This window comes from Gouania willdenowi, chromosome 1 (genome assembly GCF_900634775.1).
Source record: "Gouania willdenowi chromosome 1, fGouWil2.1, whole genome shotgun sequence".
Classification (NCBI taxonomy): domain Eukaryota; kingdom Metazoa; phylum Chordata; class Actinopteri; order Blenniiformes; family Gobiesocidae; genus Gouania; species Gouania willdenowi.
Window position 1 is genome coordinate 40,771,681 of NC_041044.1, and position 13,655 is coordinate 40,785,335.

Genomic DNA, 13,655 nt, shown 5'->3' on the forward strand with positions numbered 1-13,655 from the left:
ACGTGGCAATATGTAATACCAAAAATAAATGTGGGGAGTGAATTAACTACTAACTTACTATGAGTACTATTTAATTGAGCTATATTTTTACTTGTACTTTTATTTATTTTATTTATTCAGTTTATTTCCGACATGGTTACATTCACTTTTTTTTTGTACATGCCGAAAAAGGAGACGAGAGAAGCAGTTTGCTCATCTAAGTCCCGTCCCCTTTAGTATTTTATGTATGACTTACTTGTACTTGAGTATTATTTCCATCAAGTATCAGTACATTTTACACCTCTTGAGCTCATTAATGTCTATCGTATCAGAAACTCTATTGGGCCACCACTAATAACTAGTTTTATATTGAGCTGCAGATGTTGTTGCTGTGTTTTTTTGCCTCGTCGATTAACGTCTCACCCTAATTACATCTTTTGTTGCGTGTATTTGTGAAACTGAGCAACACATCTGAGCACACCTTTCATTTTGTTTCCAAAATGGTCAAATAGTAGCAGGTTTAAACACAGTAACCCACTATATTATAGATTGAATCATAATAGAGGGCTGCTTTTAAATTACAGTCCTCGAGGGGCGCGGTCGTCCACGCCTTCCTGTCCTTACACACCTGAGAGCATACAGGAATGTTCAACAGGCTGAGAAAAAAATTGATTGGATTATGAGACTAGACTATACACCTAAAAGGACCAGAGTTACACTATGAGCAGAATTACTGACATAAAATAAAGTTGGAGTAAAATATAAACCCTCACATGGGTTGATAAGAGACATTAAAGAAGGTTCCTGATTAGCTCGGAGGTAAAACAAAAGCAATGCAGAGGATTAAAGGAGGGAAGACAACCTTACTGTGGTTTTCAGACTTATATAAATGTGCAAGAGTTCAACTGATGGTCGACTATAAAAGAAAAGATCACTTGTTTTTGCATGCGCGCACACACTAGAGTAGGGGTCACCAACACAGGGCCTGTGGGCACCAGGTAGCCCACACAGAGCATGTGAGGGGCCCTCAGGAGCTCTAGTCACCAATGAGCTCTATCTGAAATCTAATTTACTAACAAAGATAAACACAGACGACAGATGTAGTTAATAATACTTAGTAAAGTTAAATGCTGCTGATAATGTTTCAGTATTAAATTAACCATCATTAAATGTTTGTTTTCACTGAAAAATTGTGACAAATGCTTTTAAGTGTTGCAGATCTGGTGTCTGGTCAGTGTTATATGATATATATATATATATATATATATATATATATATATATATAGGACATATTTAAAAGAAAAAAAAAAAAAACAATTACTGAAAATGAAACTATTGAAACTTAACTTGAACCCAGAGCACACACAGGAAGAAAACATTAACTGAATCATAACAGAACCCAACCACTAGAGCGAACATGGGCTCGTCTGTAAACGGTCGCATTTACTGGTTCAATAAATGGGAAGAGATTCAAATTCTGATGTAGCTGGTTATGATTTACAGTCCACATAAACAGGACTGAATCATAACGTAACCTAACCACTTGAACGGTCACATTTACAGACATTGTAGTCGCTGTTAGCTTACCAATAAACGGAAAGAGATTTGTCACCTTTATAATAAGTGCTGACTCGGCCACTGGGAGTGAGGCCCAAGGCCAAGACAGGATGACTTGATAATAATGTATCATGTTTTTCTGCAGTCAGTGTCTTCTCCTCGTCCTTCTCTCTCTGCTCTGTTTCAAGGGTCGTGAAGCTGATGATGTCAGTTCCTGATCTGTGGTTCACGACTCAACTAGTCTGAGACACTCTGATGTTCTATCTCTCTATCCTGTTCTGTTGGTCCTTCTGTCCACTAACCCCAACCAGTCCACGCAGATGGCTGCCACCTCTGAACCTGGTTCTAACAGAGATTTCTTCCCACTGTCGCTAAATACTTGTTCATGTGGATCTTGTTGGGTTTTTTCTTTCTTATGAATTTTATATTTTGATAAGCGCATTGAGATGACTTTGTTGTAATTTGCGCTATACAAATAAAGTTGAATTGAATTGAATTAAGTGTGGGAAAAAAAATAAAAATATTATGTTATGATTATTTTTCAAATGTATTCAGAAATGTATTTATATTTGGAGAAAGTAACTAGTAACTTTTACTTTGAGTACTATCTAATTGAGCTACTTTTTACTTTCACTTGAGTATTTTATATATAGCTTAGTTGTACTTGAGTACAATTTCAATCAAGTAACAGTACTTCTACTTGAGTACAAGGATATATCAGTAAAAAAAAAAATGTCCCAGTCCTAGTGATTATTGCACATATTATTACACTAGAAACAGATTTGAATAAAACTGATGAGAGAATGATTAAAAACCTTAAAAAAAAAAAGAGTCAGTTTACATGGAGCTACAATGAGAGTCCATCCTCTAAAACATTTATTGGATCTATTTACAGACAGTACAGTCAACTGAACCCAAGAGAGAACAATTCATTCTTTTTTTTTGCCACACAAATGAGCAAAACGGCTGCATTGCAGTTCAACAATGGCTACAGCAATATAGAGATTTATCAATATAGACTATTTACACATGTATTACCTGTAACTGATGTTTAAAAAGTAACCAAGGGACATCCTCAACTACGCCCTACAGGTCATAGCAGTAAAACGGAGGTTTGAGTTAGTCGAATTTTACAGCTAAACCGACCGGAAGCGGAGGATGCTACACGTCATTTGATGAAAGAGCGAGATTACAAGCATGAAACCCCACTACAGTCTGTTGTTTTTTTACGACTTACACAAGAAATGCCTGAGGTAAGAGGGCTGGGGTTAAGACACAGAACATAATGTGCTTGAAAAGATCAAGGAACAGATGCGGCAGAGGAGCATGTTCATGTTCATGGCATCGTAGCATGGATTTAGCATTTATGTGGCCAGACCCGTCATGGCAGGATGAAATAAGTTTACCACGAGTACCAGATCAGCGTGTGATGTTCTGATTGTTGGGAGGAGCCAAAAAAAAAAAAAAAAAAAAAACCTAAATCAGCAACAGAAAACCTGCTAACTGATGTCAAAGTGTGATAAAAATGTAGAAAGATTCACGGTTAACTACCTAAAGTGCTTCGTTTTATTCTTGAATTATTTTGGCAATGGTCGCTGCTGATGTTTGTCTTTGAAACAAATTAAAAACAGAGGAGAAAAATTCACAGCAAATCCACTCAAAGGTTCACACAGAAATACTGCAAACTGAAAACCAAGCTGTCCCAGCTTAATGCATCCATTTTTTTTCCCCTGTTTTTGCTGCATCTGAATACAGTTTTTAAAACTGTTGTGGATGTAACAAAGAACTTCAATACCTTTTATTTTATTGTTTAAATTGTGCATATTTTAAAGGTAAATCTGCAATTATAAACTGAAGTTTTCTAATGTGGTCATTACACTCTTACCGATACGTAGGAGGAGATGAAGATGCATTATTTGACATTATTTGACATTCAGCCACAGATCAAAACAAAAGTAAACTCAGTGGTTTTCTTGTCAGGTGAAGTAGAGGTGAAAGTCCAACAGTATGAAGAGTTCACACACAAATACTGCAAACGGAAAACCAAGCTGTCTGAGATTAATGCATCCATGTTTTTTCCCTCTTTATGTTGCATCTGAATACTTTGTTTTTAAAACTGCTGTTAATGTAGCAAAGTACGGTGACTGTAAAAGCTCACAACACACCACAAAATGAAGAACTCCACAACAAAACACAAAATGCCCCGAGAGCTCGCAACACAACACAATACGAACGCTCACAACACAACACAACACAACACAAAAGCAGTCCGGTAAAAATCCACAAGGAAGAGTGACGTTGACGTTTGTGTCAGTGCCCGATCCTTTCCTCATTCTTCTTCGTGGATTTTTAACGAACTGCTTTCGTATTGTCTTGTGAGCTTTCGTGTTGTGTTGTTCATCACTCTGTGCTGTGAGCTCTCAGGGCGTTTTGTGTTATGTTGTGGTGTTCTTCATGTTGTGGGTTTTTACAGCCACTGTAGAAAAGATTCCTTTCACTACTTAAATAAACTGCTTTTTTATTTTATTTTTTAATTGTGTGTGTATTTTAAAGTCAAATCTGCAATTATAAACTAAAGTTCCCGATGTGGTTAAATAGGCTAAAAGATGCATTATGTGACATTCAGCCACTTCAGTGGTTTTCCAGTCGGGTGAAGTAGAGGTGAAAGTCCAACAGTATGAAGAGCTCACACAGGTGAGGTACCTGAACTGGGACGGCCCTCCTGTGCTTGTGGGTGTGGTCGGGCAGGGTTACAGGGTAAGGCTGAGGGGGTGATGTAGTTCAGGCTGGGGCTGTTGAGGTCTCCCTCCCCCACTAGAGTCAGGTCAGAGAGGGTGTCCTCCTCCAGCATGTGGACGGAGTCCTGAAGCAGACCCCGCTGGGTGCCCACCAGGGTGGGGTGGATGGGGGAGATGGCGCTAGTGAAAGGAGGCGGGGCCCTAGTTTTCCTCCCCACTCCACCATCCTTACCCAGGGCCGAGTCCAAGCTCTGGGACTGATGACTCGCGCTCAGCAAGTGAGTCCCTCCTCCTCCTCCTTTATCGCTGCAGTTCGCCTTATTGCCCCGCCGCCCTGGGACGCTGCCGTTGTTGGAGTTTCGGGAGTTGGGGGTGGAGCAGCTGGGCTCGGACTCGTAGGGAGGAGGATGCGAGATCTGGTTGGTTGCCACTGGTGAAAGGCGCAGGAAGTCGGGAAGCTGCAGGTCGTTTTTGTTTAGCAGGCCTCGCTGGTCGTCGGCTCGGTTGCTCTGAGCTTTGGAAATGAGGTCGAAGAACTCTACACACACACACACATTTGCACACTTAGGCATGGCACAGATATTTAAAACAACACTAAAACAGATCTCAAAGGCCTTTGTTGTAACTTGGTAACCATGCAGCAACATGTGTGTTAGAAAAAAATATTAGAAAAGTCAAAGCAACATTCAGTATAAAAAACATGTGAAAACAGTCAATGCTTGTGCAGAAAAGTCCAAAAGTGTTAGTGTGATTACAGCAACACAGCTACAGAAACTACAGAGAGGGAGGTCGTTCGTTTTTTACCTTCAGCTTCGTCTATATTTATCTTTTTCTGCTTTCTTTTCTCCGCAGCCTTATGGAGAGAGACAGAGTGGTTGGATAAAGGCTGGATGCTTGGGTCAGGGCGGGGCCCGGCCTTGCCGTTTTCCCCACGGGGGCGGGCCGAGCCAGCTTTCCCTGATGACCTGTCCTCCCCCTGGGGGCCACAAGGAGAGTGGGGCGAGCCCTGATGAGTATTATTAACAGCAACAGGGAACCGGGACTACTTTCAGGGACGTGGATGAGTTTTAGGGATCGGTGGCGTTTTTTAAGATAATGGGACATTTTCAATGGGTTCAAAAATATTAAAGTGAAAGCTATTGGATAACAATTGTGTATGATAAACAATGACGCACACACACATAGGTGATCAAAGACAGGTGGGGATGTTCACTCTAGGGAACCATAATGTCCACTGTTTGCACTGAGCATCATCAACGGAAAAAAGGCTGGTAGTAACACACACCACAGCAGGTCTACACACTGACTCTCAGGGCATTTCTGCTCCTGAAGAAGGAAAAGAACTTCAAAAAAGGATCTACAAGCCAAGAAAGTTGGAAACACTCAGTCCAGCTTTGTTATCCATCAGGTCAGAACCCGAAGAGCGGACCCAAGGTCTACACCCGCCACCAGCTACTGCGACTACGTCCTGCTTTTCAAGTGCGCAGCGGGAGTTTTTGTGGTTGTGTTACTCAGGAAGAAGCTCAGTGTTGGGTTTTTTATCCCAACAGGAGACGTTTTGTTACAAACAGAGGAAAGGCAGCAACACAAGGAGGCAGTTGATGATGCATTCGGCCACAGGCAGACCACAACAATGGGACATTAGGAACCTCAACAGTGTGACATAAAACATGGGTCACACACAAAGCCCGGAGACACGCATGAATATATTAGACACTGCAAACAGACACGGGTGGTCGAGACACTTAAAAGCGTGACTTGGTCAAACAGGCAGTGCAGACATTTGGTGCGTTATGAAACGTTCCCCTAAAAGAGGAGAAGCTAATGGAGATCTTACTGTGGACACCTGGTTTCTGCTTGTGGACGCATGAAGATGACTCTTGGATGGAGTTATTTTCTGTTTATCTGCAGAGTTAGAGCAAAGAAAGTAGGTACAAAACACATCGAGCAAATTGTTCAATCTGAACATGTGACAGTCTGGATCCAGCATGGATTGTACAATAAGCACAAAAAAAGCTAAAGCTCAGAAGAGCCCTGTGTAGCAAATACAGTTCACTCTCAATCATTATGTCTTTACTTTGAAGTTTTAAATGTTTTTTTTATTCTATTTTATTTTTTTAAGGCCATTATCCAAAAAACAGAACATCCTTGTACAATTGTAGTCAGGTGGTGATTAGGAAGTTTTAAAAACTTCTTTTTTTTGCTCTTTAAAATGGCTAGGTTGATAAATGTTATAATTGGTTGAATTAATATGAGGCCATTATTGTAACAAAACTATTTGTATGTGCGTAATACAATCTATGTGTCTGCAACTTGATCCGTGTGTGTAGAATTGCAATGTGTAAAACAATAAAGAACCAGAGTTGTTTCTAGCTTAGTCAGGGCCCCAACTACATGAAAAGATTCCTAATCCCTAAAATGCTCCACAAACTCTTATATCTATTAAACAAATTATATCTATCTTATATTAAATATGTTAAAAGGAGCAACTCGAGCAAAATAAGTGAGAAACTATAAAAATAAAAGGAAAACAACCACCCTGTACATGCCAAATAAAACATAATTTAAATGCTTAAATATATTTATCTCATAGTTTGGTAGCAATAACACAAAACCATGATTTCTTGAATTTTGGGGCCCCCTCGGGACTTATGGTCCACATATAGCCAGAAACGGCTGTGCATAAACTACACCATTATTATCAGGGCTGCAAAGAGGAACCTGAGCCAATACCACAGCACACCTTCAATGGTCTGAAGGCACCAAGCCTTTAATCAACCGTTTACATGATGTAAAAGTATCAATTACTTCATTCATTTATTTTTCAAATGATTTTTCAGATGCTTCCTGTGTGTGTTAACGTATCAAATACCTTTCCCAGGAGTGTTTTCTGCTACATCTAACACCACTCGCAGCCCGTCCAGGTTGGAAATAGGCAGTCCCAGATCTAAAGGCTCTGACTCCCCACTCTGAATCAATCACACACACACACACACACACACACACACACACACAGACACAGACACAGACACACGTATGTTTATTAACACTAAGGTGACATGACTCAGTCTCCCATCAGTAACTCAGACTTACGATACGAGCCACCAGTTCAGGGAGATGTAGTCCATACTTGGCCACCACAGGCCTGAGGACCTCCGTCACTGGTTTTGTGGGTTTAGCTTTCAGACCCACAGAACGGTTAATGGGAACTAAATCAAGCCTGGAAACAAACAAAAAAAGAGGATAAAACCTTGATTATTATCACTGCTCCTCAGGGATGGGTTAAATGCAGAGGACAAATTCCATGTATGTAACAAGCCCTGATTTAATCTTAATCACGCTGTGGAGAAGTAACACTTTGGAGTGGTATATCAGGTATAAAGTGAACATTTTTCTTAGTTTTTACACTCAGCCTCGACCAAAGGGTATTATCATCAGTTCATCATCCGTCCGTCCGTCCGTCCGTCCGTCCGTCCGTCCGTGTGTGTGTGTGTGTGTGTGTGTGTGTGTGTGTGTGTGTGTGTGTGTGTGTGTGTGTGTGTGTGTGTGTGTGTGTGTGTGTGTGTGTGTGTGTGTGTGTGTGTGTGTGTGTGTGTGTGTGTGTGTGTGTGTGTGTAGAGTGGTGTAGGTCTTTTAATGCAATACCCACCAACCATTCTCACACCATGACATTGGTACTAATGGGGGGATTCCAGGTAATGAAATAAAAATTCCATTACAAGATTCAAGAAAACCTTGAGTACTTTGAGTATAAAGAGGTCAGCCCAAGTGTCCTCTTTTTAAAGTCTACTGTAACCATTCCAACCCTCATGTCTTCTCTGTTAATATTTGTACACATATATAATTGTTAAATCCCAGATTCTGAGGTCAGAATATTATCTTCTAAGCGGCTGATCTTATGGCAATTTTATAGACCTGAGTGAGAAGCAACAGATTTGTGGTTCGCTGAGGTTTATTTAATACATTTTGTCAAAGCTGAAGTCGTAAATGCTGGTTCTGATGGATTGGTGTCAGTAATCACAGATCATAAACTGGTCCACTCAATACAAAGAAGGCGGTTGTATAGATTAGATGGAACACTAACCCTGAGCGATGACATAATACATCAGCGCCAAGTCTGAACACTTTAGCTTTAAATCACAAGCCAAAATCAAAGCTATAGAGTGAAACTGTACCTGAACAGAGTGCGTTTTTCTAGTCGGAGATCTCTGGAGCACAGAGTCATACAGTCCTGGTCCAACACAAGTGGCTGAAACACAGACAAAGAAAAAAAAAAAATCACATACTATTATGGTGATATGTTTGGATAGTCTTAGCATTCTAGTGGAAAAATGACACATTATGTTCCTAATACTGCTGACACACACCAAAGAAAGAGTCAGCTACTAAAACACAGCAAAGTAATGATTGACTACTAATTATTTAATTTGTAACTCAAAAAGTAGAACACAATAAGAAGATGTGCTTTAAAATACATTATAAAAAAAAGAAAATATACATATATACACACCTCTCCCCTTTTCTGTAATAACTTTATTATATCATATAGTGAGTCAATGATTTATTGAATTTATTAAAGGGCTTTTTGCAGTGTTCTTTCAACCTTGGGTCGGGACCCCATGTGGGGTCACCTGAAATGTCAAGTAATTGATATAAAAAAAGAATAAACTTAGGTAATAATCTGCTTAAAATGACATTTTTACATTTTTTTTTAAATTATTTTTTTTTTTCAAGTCAACGCATCACACACAATAAATATCAAATAACTGTACTCAAAAATTAAACTTTCAATTTAAAATGCAGTATAAAAATATCTGAGTTGCTTTGTGCACTAATAATTGCTGTATTTATAACACATTTTAATAAACATGATCAAAAAAAAGTCTAGAAAAAAAATTTGTCTGGGGTCGCTGGATATTTGTGATCTCAAAATAGTGTCATGACCTGAAAAAGGTCGGGAACCTATGGCTTATTACTTTAATGTGTACGAGTGTAGTATCATACACAAATGCGTATGTGTAATAATGTGTGTGTGTGTGTATTTATACACACACACAAACAGTTATTACATTTTTTGGGCTCGGCATTTTGTCACATTATTGACTACTTGTAACATTTTGGGTTTTATAACATTTTTTTAATAATAATTCGGGTCTTGTTACATTTCGAGCTTTAACAAGGCTGTTTATGTGGGCGACAGTCACCCCCAGTGGTATCTGCCATTATGTCCTTGGGCAAGGCACTTCACCCACAATGCCTAGTATGAATGTAGTGTGTGAGTGACTGTTGGTGGTGGTCAGAGGGGCCGATGGCCCACTATGGCAGCCTCACTTCCGTCAGTCTGCCACAGGGCAGCTGTGGCTATAATAGTAGCTTACCACCACTAAGTGTGGAGTGAAAGAATAATGCCTTAAAAAGTGTAAAGCATTGAGTGTCTATGGTAAAGCGCTATATAAAATCCAATGCATTATTATTATTATTATGTGCCTGTTTATTAACTGTTTATATGTGTGGTTTACATGTTCTCCCTTCAGTTGCCTTATAAATATGTTTTTTTTTGTGGTCAACTCCTAATTAACTCTCAAATTCTCAATGTGTGTTTGCTTATGATTTACTAGTAACTTGTCCCATATGTACCCTTCATTCTGACCTAACTACACTAAATGGCTGACCAATCAGCTGTAACGGCATTATACAGCTGTTAAACTCTGTTTTCACTATGCAATATTTATTTGTTTCATATGTCAATATCCATGTCCATGCTACCCCTTTCTTTTCATATATATATATATATATATATATATATATATATATATATATATATACACACACACACAAACACACACACACACTTCTTTATCTTATTGCCTACGACTTTTGCACAATTTTTTCTACATTTTGCCCTGATTGTGCTTTTCTTGTGCAATGAAAAATAAAAAGGATTGTGATTCTAAGTCTGATTATTCCAGATGACGTTTTGTGAGGGTTTGTTGCACCTTCTCTCCTCCAACCAGAAACAGGTCTATAGCAGCCAGGTTGATGCAGAGCTTCTCACAGAGGCCCAGCAGCAGATCTCTGATGGACACTCCAGCCCTCAGTGGCACAGAACAGCACGAGCCATCCGGCAAATTTATATTACACTGCCTCAAGGGGGCGCTGCCTCCTCCTCGCTCAGTGGCTGCACTGTGAGAAACATCACCCTGTAAGAGAAAGCAAAATAAAAACTCAACACATAGGATTGGATTGGGGATGGAGAAAAAGCTGCTAAGTGCTGAAATCAGTGGCATTTTTTTTCAAATCCCTCATATTGGACTGACCTCATTTTTCCCCGATCCCGATGTTCCCAACTCCAAACTGGCCCCTGAGGATAACGAGCCCTGAGACTCGCGTCGCCCATTACTGCCAGAGAAGTCTGAAAAACAGTAATGCTCTCATCAGAAGCCTCTAAAGTGAAGAAGGCTTTAGAATAAATAAAAACAACAATAAGAATCTACTGACTGTAGTTGAAGTCGGTCAGCTCTCGCTTCTTGGGGCCTTTGCCAAAGCTCCTGTTTCGAGACCAGGAGAAGAACATGCTTTTCTTCCGATCCCCTGAATCCTCCCGACTTTCGTCGTTTAAGGATCGACCGGACTTGCTCTTCTTGTCCTCCTTCAACACAAACACAATTATTCAAAACAAACATCCATAAATTAGGGCTGTAACGATTCGTTTTAGCAACGATTCAATTTGAATCACGATTTGTTGTTGCCGATTTGATTCAAGGATGATATTGGTTAAATTAGAACGATTCGATCCCAAACGATTCAGTGACATTTTAGCCAAAAAGTATTCAGTATTCAGGGATTGTTTTCAGTCACACTTGTTGGACAGTACAAGTGAGGTTTCATAGATTCCTAATGTTTCTTTGTGAGGGAATCATCTATAAATGCATTATGCACATAAACAAACAAGTAAACAACATTTAATAACAAATGTATTTACATTTTATTTGAATAAAGTCCAACCAACACTTGAGTTATGTTATGTTAACTTTTCTGCTCTCATTTTCAATAAAAATACATATTCATTTTACCCGACTCTTCTGCTTGTTTTTTGAACATCAAAATGATATAAAATTAATAACAAAAATGATGCAACTGGGATCTGTTCAGGTTAAATAAGCAGTGGTTGAACCTGATACTTTTCATTTGATAGTGAGCCTGCATCTTCTGCAGAGCTAATGCTAACGAGCTAACGCTACATGTGCTGCTGCTACAGTGGGCGACTCCTTTAGAATATCTCTGTGTGTGCTAAAGCCAAAGTGTTTCCACACACTAGACCCCAAAGGTGAATTATTGATAAATTTCTCCTTCGCCAGCTTCTCTGTTTTGTTTGGGGTCTGCTGGTCATAATGTTTTTAATATTAAAAAAGCTTTTAAACGCATTCAAAAGTCTGCCGTGATTAAAACTTATCGATACAATTGATGGATTACCTTTTAAAACAATTTTAGATCGATTAATGTCATCCGGAAGGCTAATTTGCCGAGCACAGATCGATGTAGATGGATCGTAGGAATATAAATGGATTCATCGATCTAATGGACGAATCGTTACATCGTTAATAGAAATCCTTTAAACATTTGCATGCGGAGGTGTTAGCGTTACCTTCTTGGGTGTGGAAAGGTTGGATCGGTCGGAGCCGGTGGTGCTGTGTTTGGAAGTGGGGCTGCTGGGAATGTGGTAAGGGTCTGGCAATGGCCTGCCCTCCACCTCCGCTAACATACATTCCTGATACAGCAAAGACTTGAGGAACCGCGTGTAGCTGTCAAACTTCATTAAGTTGAAGATCTAAAAAGAGAGAAAGATCCCGAAAAGGTCACAGACGGTGAAAAGACCACTTTAAATTAAAATAAGAAGAATGAGGTTGAATACCTGCAGCTGCTGCTCTTTAAACATGTGTGGTTTGGGGGCGTTGAGGATGTCGTCAGCGAGCTGAGCTTGGCTGTCTATGTTGACCGGTGTGGTGGCTTTGCTGGAGAGGAAGCTGTTGTAGATTTCCCTGGCTCGCTGCGAGAGCTGGAGAAGATCAAAAGAGGCTTGACCTTTGTCTCAGGTGTATATTATTTCTAACTGAACATCTTGCATGATTTGTTACCTGCTTGTTGTCATTCTCAGGGATGTGGCTGAAGAACTCGCATGCCTGCCAGAACAATATGTTCTCCTCACTGAACTCTTTCTTCAGAAACTCCTGCACTCAGAAAAGGCAGGAGGAATATGTAAATAAGGACGACTAACATGACAACATGGTTGAATACGCACAAAGATTTGAGAAAACAATTGTCAGCCTTTTAAAAAACTGGTAAGTAAAGCTGCTGGAGACATTCATGTGTGTTTTTATTAGATAAAACAGTGGTTCTCAACCTTTTCAGCCTGCGACCCCCAAAATAAAGGTGGAAAAGTGACAGAAATGGGAGTAATCTAGCAAAAATGCATTAAAAAGAACAAAACTATAGCAAGAAAAAGTAAAAAAGTAGGTTAAAATATGGCAAGTTTGGTGTAGTTGCTGAAAAAGAGTAAACATAAGCAGAAATGCACTCAATTGTTCGAAAAATATTCTGTTTCTTGAAGACATCTCCTAGTGGCTCGCAACCCCAAATGGGGTCCTGAACCCAAAGTCAAGAACCCTGAGATAAGGACATACTGTTGCCTCAGAGCTCAATAAATTTAAGATCATTTGCTCGAGAAAACAGTTGTAAAAGGTTAAAACTGCCGGTGAAAAGTTTGTTTTTCATCTCCACTGAAAAACAATCTCTTATTGACATTGTCGGAAAAGTTAAGCACACTGCATTGTGGGATGTGGAGTCCTATAGACGGATGCATAAACGTTGTGATTTCTGTGATTCTGTGGAAAGCACCCAGTTAACATTAGCAGCTAACGTTAGCAGCAATTTAACGAGCCATAGCAAAGCTAAGTGTAGATGAAAATAAACTTTCAAGCAATAATTTTAACCTTTTACATACTATTTTGAGGAAATTATATTCAATTTATTGATCTATGAAGCCTACATTATGTCTTTGATTAAAGTACGATAGTCCTGAGCAGCTTCAAGGCAAGGCAAAGGTTAAAAGTTAAGAAACTTTTAACCTTTGTAATACACATTTCTTACAATGCATTACTACAATACTGATCTTTTTTTATAATTTATGCTAAATGTGATTCATTATATTCATTTTCTATTTTTGGTGGACTTGATAATCCACAAAAACATCTTAAAGGTCTCAAATCTACGAACACAGGTCAGATAGCAAAGAGCTCACAGTAAACATGGTGATGCTGCTTTTAGTTGTTATGCTGCAAAGAAGTGGAACAAACTGCCAGCAGAGCTGAAGTCAGCATCACG

At 39.4% G+C, this 13,655-nt stretch overlaps 1 protein-coding gene across 11 annotated transcripts in view; it reads right to left on the reverse strand.

Annotated features, from left to right (window-relative positions):
• Positions 1-2,372: 2,372 nt before the first annotated feature.
• rgs12b (regulator of G protein signaling 12b) overlaps positions 2,373-13,655 on the reverse strand; it is an 84,927-nt gene continuing 73,644 nt past the window's right edge. The window contains exons 8-20 of one of the 11 annotated variants that reach the window (XR_003674514.1): positions 12,410-12,502; positions 12,187-12,330; positions 11,920-12,102; positions 10,773-10,923; positions 10,592-10,686; positions 10,271-10,474; positions 8,450-8,523; positions 7,368-7,494; positions 7,147-7,243; positions 6,112-6,182; positions 5,079-5,250; positions 4,152-4,812; positions 2,373-3,452 (exon numbers count right to left, since the gene is read on the reverse strand). Coding sequence is in view for 10 of the 11 variants with exons in the window: in XM_028453762.1 (XP_028309563.1) it covers positions 4,223-4,812; positions 5,079-5,250; positions 6,112-6,182; positions 7,147-7,243; positions 7,368-7,494; positions 8,450-8,523; positions 10,271-10,474; positions 10,592-10,686; positions 10,773-10,923; positions 11,920-12,102; positions 12,187-12,330; positions 12,410-12,502 (2,001 nt within the window). In the remaining variant the exon portion in view is untranslated. Of the gene's footprint in view, positions 4,813-5,078; positions 5,251-6,111; positions 6,183-7,146; positions 7,244-7,367; positions 7,495-8,449; positions 8,524-10,270; positions 10,475-10,591; positions 10,687-10,772; positions 10,924-11,919; positions 12,103-12,186; positions 12,331-12,409; positions 12,503-13,655 lie in introns of all 11 variants that reach the window. The other 10 variants (XM_028453790.1, XM_028453806.1, XM_028453774.1 and 7 more) reach the window with 10 other exon arrangements.